Genomic DNA, 7441 nt, shown 5'->3' with positions numbered 1-7441 from the left:
ATATCGCACCTGCTTGCTCTGTCCTGTCCTCTCGTGGTGGGCCTGCGTCTGCATCTGTTCGTCACTTCGTCTTGTTTCAAAACCAAGGCCGAGTCCCCATCAAACATCAATCGGCCGCAGACTACCTTACTTGTCGAATTACTTCGCAACGCATAGTACATACATCACACTAGAGCACTAGACTGGGTCTCGTTGGCTTTATGCAGGCGTTGAAGCCTGCACCCAAGGCATTGGAGGCCCACCTTGGCGGCAGAAGTTCGAATCAGCCCTCGCAGCCATCCCCCGATATCGTCAAGACTTTGCAGTCATCTCGGCAGGACAAACCGGCGCCATGGCTGACCACCAAATAAGTGCCGACGCACCTTCAACTCCAGCCTTTCTCCATCTGGGCGACCTGGAGAAGGCTACAATACTGGACCCGGGCCTAGACCACAAAGTGCCGTCGACGCCTCCCGCTCAACAACACACAGACTCTGACTCCAAGATGGCGTCCCGTCGACGGATGCTGCTAGCCATTGGGCTCTGTCTCCTACTTCTGCTAGGTATATGCTCGGCTAGTCCTTCGCGGACATGGCGTGGCCCAACACGTTGTGAAGACAAAGGTGCCACAGACCAGATCGCTGCTACCGAAGTCGAGCATTTTTCGCTCTCAGCCTTGTTGGAGTCGGCCTCGCCCGAAGCTCTTCATGAGCTTCTGCAAAAATACTTCCCCCAGCGTTTCCGGCCTGGGGTTTGGCTATCGGAACAAGAAGCCATCGAGGCTGTTCACCGAGCCGATGCCGCGCTGGCAGCTTCGCTGTTGCAACTTGCGAAGCGTGCGGATGCAAACTCAACCTCATCTGAGCCCACATCCCCGCCGACCTCTGAGCCAACCTCGGTGCCGACTTCCCAGCCAACTTCACAGTCAACTTCGGAGCCGACCACAAGTCGAAGCACAACCACCGATGGGCCCTCTCCAAGCTCGTCCCAAGGGACAACAACTCCGAGCAGCACACAGAACCCCACGTCGTCTACAACACCTTCGGGAAGCTCAAGCACGTCAAGCACCTCGAGCACTTCCTCATTTTCCCCTTCGGTGACTTCGTCAACATCAAAATCCAGCTCATCTACCGGTATGTCTTTGGATCCAAGTGAAAGCACACTCTTCCCGATCCCGTCGTCTTTTCTGTCTGGGACCCCCATTTTCCCATCTCCTACTTCATGGTGGACATCTTCTTCCTCCTCGGCCGACGGAGGTATGTTGGCTTTGTCCTTGTGCTCTGTTTTCTTCTTTTTTGTCGTCTATTTTTGCACATGCTTCTGCCTGCCTTTTTTTTGTTTTACCTTGACTGGGATGCTAATATGCGGAACAGGAACCACGTTGTCGACATCGTCTAAGCACTCGTCTTCGTCAACCTCGCATTCCTCTAAGATGGTGGTTAAAACCTACACGTCTACGTCGAGTGGAAGAGTCGTGACTGTTACTTCGACGAGCTACGTGGACGCCGATCCGGCAGTGACTTCTTCCCCAGGCGACGGAAGGCCTAATCCAAGCCTTCAGAATGCAGCCCCGCGGCAAGAAGACCGCGGAATGGCTCTCTTCGCTTTGATAGGGGCAGTGATTGGGCTGGTTGGGCTAATATAAGCTCGCCAAAGCAAAATCCTCGAGCCAAAGAGAGAAGAACTTTGTTCTCGAAAAGTTTAGAGTAAGAAGTTACGAGCCCACGAGTTTCCGGCCGGAGACTATTTTGGTCCGGCCTATTTTTTTTTTCTGTTCTGCATTGCGCGGGGACGGACATACCCACACATTCCTTTGCATTATGGGGTCATTTGGAGCGGCTTATGTGTCTTATTCATCGCGCATACATCTGAGGGGGTTACGACACGATATCCGCATTCCTCACGCGGGTATCTATGAACATAGAGATTTCAAGAGCGGTTGGCACAGGCTATTATTGGGGGCACGAGTTGGGGGGCATGGAACATGGCCTGCAACAGTACACGATGAGTGTGCAGCGGTCGAAGGAGGAATATGCTGTAACGACACCAGGCAATACTAGATGCGGTACGGTAGAGCAAAACTAGGTAGCTAACAACTAGCTTTACATAATTTTGACCAAGCGTTGCTTGCAATTGAAGGTGTACAGTGCATGGCCTGGAGTAGCCTTAGGTGAGATGTCGGCAGCGTGCCCACGCGTCTCCCAGCCAAGGGATACTTATGAGACGTCCCCGTGCCTCGCAAAGCCGCCAATTCCTCGTCCTCGGGGGGTTGTTTCTTTTCTTAGGGGGGTTTTTTTTTTTTCCCTTTCTCGGCCAATCGCGTCGACACTTGACTAACCAGGCCCAATCTTGGGCATGTCGTGATGCTCGCTGAGTCGCGACAAGGCCGAATTAAGTTCCTCGACCCGCTGCTTGTGCGTCTTCAGCAGCTCGGGCCGCACCCGCCCGGACTCGGCCAGCTCCTTTAACTGTTTAGGCCGTGTCTTGTTAGCATGTCGTATTCAAGGGGTCTTCCGAGGCATAAGGCACGGGGCATGGGGCAAGGGTCAACGTACCCTCTTCCGCTTCGTCTCGAGGAAGCGCCGCTCCGTCTCGGTCTTGGAGTCGTCTTCCGAGTCGTCTTCGGCGTCTTGGTTTTGTTGTGGTGGGGGTTGCTGTTGTAATTGCGCTGCTGCTGTGTCGTCGCCGTCGCCGTCGCCGTCTAGAGATGTCTTGTTGCGCCGCTTCTGCTCCAACTCCCGGCCCTCTTCTCCTCCCCCGTCCGCCGACAGCGCCCGCTCCAGCTGCTCGGCCGTCGTCTTCTGCTTGCTCTTGTCCTTCTTCTTCTTCGATTTCTCCACTTTGCTCCCCACCACGCCCTTGAGCTTCAGCGGCCCCCGCGCTACGGCCGCGTATTCGTCTGCCGGCATGGCTTCTTCGTCTTCTTTCTCTCGTGCAGAAAGGGAGATTATGTTGTGTAGACTGTCTTTGGAGAATGGCACGACGTTGCGATTGCCTTTTTTTTTCGTCGATGGCGGCGGCGGGCGCTTCTGGACGCTGCAGCTACGCCGCTAGGTGTGTTTATAGGTCGCAAAGATTAATATCCTTATTATGGTATGGCGGCACCTATTAAAGTCTAGCGACAACGATGAGGTCGCGCCGGTTTGGCACTGCTGTGTCCCGTCAGCGCAGCGGTGCGCTGCCGCTTGATATGCATCAAAGGAGGACATGCCAGTCTCGAGGGTCGCACAACCCAACGAAACTCTGATTTGCTCCAAGGTCCACTGGAAAAGCCAGAAAGGTGGGGCTTGGTGGGGCCAGGGCCGGCTGCCGTTGGGTGTATATAACAGTCGGTCTCGATTTTTTTTTTTACTTTCTTTTCCCTTTTTTCTTCTGTATCAAAAAGCTCACGAAGATGCCACGACCTTCACTAGAACCTCTACGGTGTCGCGTTGCCTGACCCCAATCGGGGTCGCCCTTCGGAGATTAAATCTCAAAACTCCATGATAGGAAGTCTTTCTCCCTGCACCAAATGGGTCTGAGATGCTGAATGATTGGAGACATTTTTATTTTTTTTGCCTTGGCTCTGATTGCTTTCTCTCGCCGTCTCTCTCTTGGGAGGTTGGCCCAGAGACTCAATTGGGGTTTTGGCTGTCGGTTCGAGGGCTCTTTTCTTCTTCCGCTCTAGAGAATCAGTACATAGTGGCGTTGGTGTGTCTTGCTGATAATGGCGCAGGTGTGATGGCTGGCTGTATGTGGACTTGCCCGCGATTTTGACTTTCCGTTCGATCGGTGCGCGCTAATGTGTGTGTGAATGTGACGGCTTTAATTGCTCCTTTTCACATTACTACCATCGCGCCACCTGTCACCGATCGCTGTTTGTCATTCGCCTTTTAGTATATCTTGTCCATCCATCTTGTGCCTCTCGCTCTTGCATTGCAAAATCCCGTCCTCAGATGCTGCATTTGACCAGCGGCGCATCCCAGCCGCCAGGTAATTTGTCGGACCGGTGGCGTCGCCGTGGAATCTTAACATGGTACCGCAATCCCCCATACCCCCAACCGCGAGAAACGGCCTGGAATGCACGGAATATTCAGTCATTCCACGCCGCCACGCGAACTGGCCATAATTGGCCATGTCTCTAATCTCGACGTGAAGAATCGACCGCGAAGGGACGCGCCGGCGCAGTCTAATGGCTGATGTCGCCGTAGGTTTGTTGATAAAAGACTAAGCCAAGGTCTGTCGATGCCCTCGGTTCCTAGTTTGGCCCTCTTCCTTCGTTTCTCCGCTCATTTCCCTGCCGCCGAGGCCAGTCATTCGTTTGAAGTCAAGAGCAATAATTATCAACACACTCATTTGTTGTTGTCGTTTTCTTTTCCGCGAGTGTCTCCCATCATTTGCCTCTATCATACCATTTATCATTAATCCAGACGGCGGGCATATAACCTCTGTTTTCGGCATCCCACCCCTTAAACAGACAAGATGGGGTTAGTACTTATACCCCGTATTGACAAGATATACATCCGGGAATCAAGAATCAATTTGACTGACAAGAGTCTCATATTTACAGCGGAGATTTTGATGACGCTCGATACACGACGTCGTCGTTCCTGTCGTGCATTCCCGCGAGGGTGACGTGGGAGCCATGGACCAAGTCGTACTGCGTTACGTACCATGCGGCGTGCAAGACGCGCGAGTGGATGGCCACGTACACGGTCCACGAGGTAGGGACCGGCGACCCGGCCAGGTGGACCCAGCCGACGCCGCCGCCCAACTTCGTCGTCACCACGGTCCGCTGCGATGTCTGCGACCAGAAGACGCAGACCATCACCGCGCCCAACGCCCTGGGCACCGCCAGGGTCCGCATCGAGGGCAACGGTGTCACGGCCACCGTGCCTGGTGTCCGCTACATGGACGCCCCGGGCTACTCGGACGCTCATCTGGGCTCCGCCGGTGATGACTATGATAACGGCGGACATGGCGAGGACGGAGGCAACAGTCCCAGTGGGGATTCTCAGGGCCTTGGGTTCGGCGACCGTTTCGGCTACGAGGATCATGGAGAATACAACGCAATGGCTGACCCTAATGGCGGTTCGGGCGCTCCCCAGTCTGGCGGTGTTTCATCTGGGCAGAATGCTGCTACTGTCTCTGAACACGAAGGTGCTTTCTCATCAAGCGATGGCGGTGCCTCTCAACCCGACGGTAGCTCCTCCCCCGCTCCGGGGCAGGATGGCGCTACTTCTCATCAGCTCAACGTTGCCACCAAGCCCCAAGCCAACGGCGCCGCCCAGTCCCTGCCTAACACTGCTGCAGTGCACGACCTCAGCTCCGGCTCCGGCGGCTCCAACTACTACCCAAACGACCCCAAGAACGACCACAAGGGCTGGCCCCATTCCGACTTCGCCGGTAACGACAACAACAAGAGCCCCACCTCGGGAGGCGGCCAGAAGACTGGGCCGGGGTCGCACGCGGGCACGCCGTCGGCGACGGGCACGGCCAAGCAGCCCGTCGTCACGGCGGGCGCCTCGCGAGCTCTGAAGCTGAAGATGGGCTTCATGATGTTTATGGGTTTCGGCGCCATAGCGGCCAACCTTGTGCTGGCTTAGAATTTTCCTTGCTGTGCGTGCGTGCGTGCGTGTTTCTTTCTGTTGCCTGGAGTTCATGTTCGAATATCTTATATTTTCTATCTTCAACGAAATTGTCCCTCTTTTCTCAACTTTTGTCTCGTCGGCGTGGATTTTCCTCACAAATCATTCATACCAAGATGAGGAGACTGTGGAATCGTTTTTTGTAATGTAATTCCTTTCCTTTCGCTGAGAGGGCGGGTATCCAGCAGTGGCAGAAGCAGAGAACACACAGCCTTGGGTCTTGTGGGAAAGGGAAAAAAAAAAGAAACGTTGCCCGCCCCTTTCCTTCTTATGCGGTTGAACCTTGTGCAAGGTTCAACCAAAAACACAACAAGCAAGGTCGTATAGTGTAGTGGTTATCACTCTGGATTTTGAGTCTAAACAACTCTCTGCCTTCCAGTAACCCCGGTTCGACCCCGGGTATGACCTAATTCTCTTGCTTTTTCTTCTTGGTCATCTCGTCTTTCCTTTTTGGTTCGCTCTTATTTTTCACGGCCTTTTCTTTTTTCGCCGTTGTCCGCTTTCGTTTTTAGTAAATAGACGGAGTAGGGGCAAATCTTGAGAATGTACTAGTGGAATTCGCAGTAATAAAAAGCACCACCTAAACAAGACTAGGACCAAGCAATGGTGTTGCAATTGAGTAGAAACAAGACTGGGAAACGCCAACCGCACGAAGCCATTACCAATTGCACCGCTCTTCCTGCGTGCGGGTCGACAGAGCTGTCTGCTATCACCGCGCCGTTCCACGACTAGCGATTGCTCTCCGGCCCGGACATCACGTCTCCGCTTCAGGCATGACCCCCTTGCTGCGATGCTGGTCGCGGACGAACTCGGCAATCTGAGGGTCGTGGTCGGGCCGGTTCGGAGGGCCGCCTATCTCGGACTCAGAAGCAGCAGCAGGCTCCGGCGCCCCCTTGGACCCGCCTGCGCCGAGCACCTTGCCCACGGCAGGTATGTAATCGGACACTGCGGGCGTGCGCGCTAGTTAGTCTCTGAGAGGAACATTAGGTAGGGGTCCGCGACAGTCTAGGGAGAGAGAGGCGGGAGTGTCGGCTGGGGGTGTCCTTTTTCGTACATACCCTTCTCGACAATTGTGCCGCCAGTGGTGCCGCTGGGGTTGGCGCCTGCGCGCTTGATGGGGTGCTTCAGGCTCCTGGCGTAGTCGTCGAGCCTGGACTTGTAGGGGAAGTTGGGGTCGGTGTTGCTGCCATTGGCGTCGGCATCAGTTGTGGTGTTGCTCTTGTCGCTTTCGTTGTTGGGAGCGGGGTTGCTGCCGCTGAGCGGTGCGGAAGATTGTGAAGCCATGATGGAAGGTTGGTGACGTTTTAGTTGCGTTTCAAACGGCGATGTGCGCAGGTTAAAATAAGTAGGGAGGCGAGTAAGTGAGGTATTTACTAAGATATGTGAGGTAACAGGGCTTAATAGCTAGGCTCATGTAACTGATCAATCGTTCGGGCAATGGTGCCTTATATCTTCAAGCAAACATGACGTCACCCAGCAGTCAGTGATTCTCGCCAGCGCCTTTTCAGCCCAGCTCTCTTTCTTGTTGCTCTTCTAATAAACCCCCTTCCGGCATTCTGGGATGAGATCTCTTAGTAAGGCCGTGTTTTCTATTCTTCTATAGGAAACCCAAGACAGCCGGGCTTGACCTCAAACGATGATGTCGTCCCCGACGCCAGGGGCTTGGAGGGGGAGAGGACGCTGGACAGGGGGCTGATAACCTTAATTCGAGCTACCCCTCAGCTTATCGAGTCGCTGCGAACGAGCTGTTCAGCCACTGAGTGGAAGCCAATTTAATTCACAAACAGCAATCACCTCAAGGTAAGTGGCGGGAAACAAAAACCTCTCAGCCAGAA

At 54.3% G+C, this 7441-nt stretch overlaps 4 protein-coding genes and 1 non-coding gene across 5 annotated transcripts; 3 read left to right on the top strand and 2 right to left on the bottom strand.

Annotated features, from left to right (window-relative positions):
- Nucleotides 1-331: 331 nt before the first annotated feature.
- Nucleotides 332-1377, top strand: B0T26DRAFT_747650 (uncharacterized protein; the record flags this gene model as incomplete). Its single annotated transcript, XM_060444869.1, has 4 exons — nucleotides 332-542; nucleotides 612-815; nucleotides 893-1112; nucleotides 1353-1377. 4 exons carry the CDS (start codon nucleotides 332-334, stop codon nucleotides 1375-1377), a joined length of 660 nt encoding a protein of 219 aa, XP_060300162.1.
- A 670-nt stretch (nucleotides 1378-2047) lies between these two features.
- Nucleotides 2048-3037, bottom strand: B0T26DRAFT_128506 (uncharacterized protein). The gene is made up of 2 exons (XM_060433350.1): nucleotides 2535-3037; nucleotides 2048-2447 (listed from the first exon to the last, which is right to left on the bottom strand). The coding sequence occupies exons 1-2, from the start codon at nucleotides 2886-2888 to the stop codon at nucleotides 2313-2315; spliced, it is 489 nt and encodes a 162-aa protein (XP_060300161.1). The 5' UTR covers nucleotides 2889-3037; the 3' UTR covers nucleotides 2048-2312.
- A 1403-nt stretch (nucleotides 3038-4440) lies between these two features.
- On the top strand, nucleotides 4441-5564 carry B0T26DRAFT_747648 (uncharacterized protein; the record flags this gene model as incomplete). The annotated part of the gene is made up of 2 exons (XM_060444868.1): nucleotides 4441-4445; nucleotides 4529-5564. 2 exons carry the CDS (start codon nucleotides 4441-4443, stop codon nucleotides 5562-5564), a joined length of 1041 nt encoding a protein of 346 aa, XP_060300160.1.
- Nucleotides 5565-5923: 359 nt separating this feature from the next.
- On the top strand, nucleotides 5924-6014 carry B0T26DRAFT_t78. The gene has a single exon. It is a non-coding gene; the product is annotated as a tRNA-Gln (tRNA).
- Nucleotides 5981-7255, bottom strand: B0T26DRAFT_128355 (uncharacterized protein). Its single transcript, XM_060433349.1, has 2 exons — nucleotides 6665-7255; nucleotides 5981-6551 (listed from the first exon to the last, which is right to left on the bottom strand). The coding sequence occupies exons 1-2, from the start codon at nucleotides 6888-6890 to the stop codon at nucleotides 6361-6363; spliced, it is 417 nt and encodes a 138-aa protein (XP_060300159.1). The 5' UTR covers nucleotides 6891-7255; the 3' UTR covers nucleotides 5981-6360.
- Between the last annotated feature and the right edge of the window lie 186 nt (nucleotides 7256-7441).

The sequence above is a fragment of the Lasiosphaeria miniovina genome (assembly GCF_030549165.1).
Source record: "Lasiosphaeria miniovina strain SMH2392-1A chromosome Unknown B0T26scaffold_2, whole genome shotgun sequence".
Classification (NCBI taxonomy): domain Eukaryota; kingdom Fungi; phylum Ascomycota; class Sordariomycetes; order Sordariales; family Lasiosphaeriaceae; genus Lasiosphaeria; species Lasiosphaeria miniovina.
This window is presented reverse-complemented; position numbering and strand designations above follow the sequence as displayed.

What these genes read in the sequence shown, in the direction of transcription:
- B0T26DRAFT_128506 (XM_060433350.1), bottom strand. Translation starts at nt 2,888, where the DNA reads ATGCCGGCAGACGAATACGCGGCCGTAGCGCGGGGGCCGCTGAAGCTC. An exon ending in TCGAGACGAAGCGGAAGAGG is followed by an intron (nt 2,448 to 2,534) that starts GTACGTTGACCC and finishes CGGCCTAAACAG; the next exon opens with TTAAAGGAGCTGGCCGAGTC.
- B0T26DRAFT_128355 (XM_060433349.1), bottom strand. Translation starts at nt 6,890, where the DNA reads ATGGCTTCACAATCTTCCGCACCGCTCAGCGGCAGCAACCCCGCTCCC. An exon ending in CGGCACAATTGTCGAGAAGG is followed by an intron (nt 6,552 to 6,664) that starts GTATGTACGAAA and finishes GCACGCCCGCAG; the next exon opens with TGTCCGATTACATACCTGCC.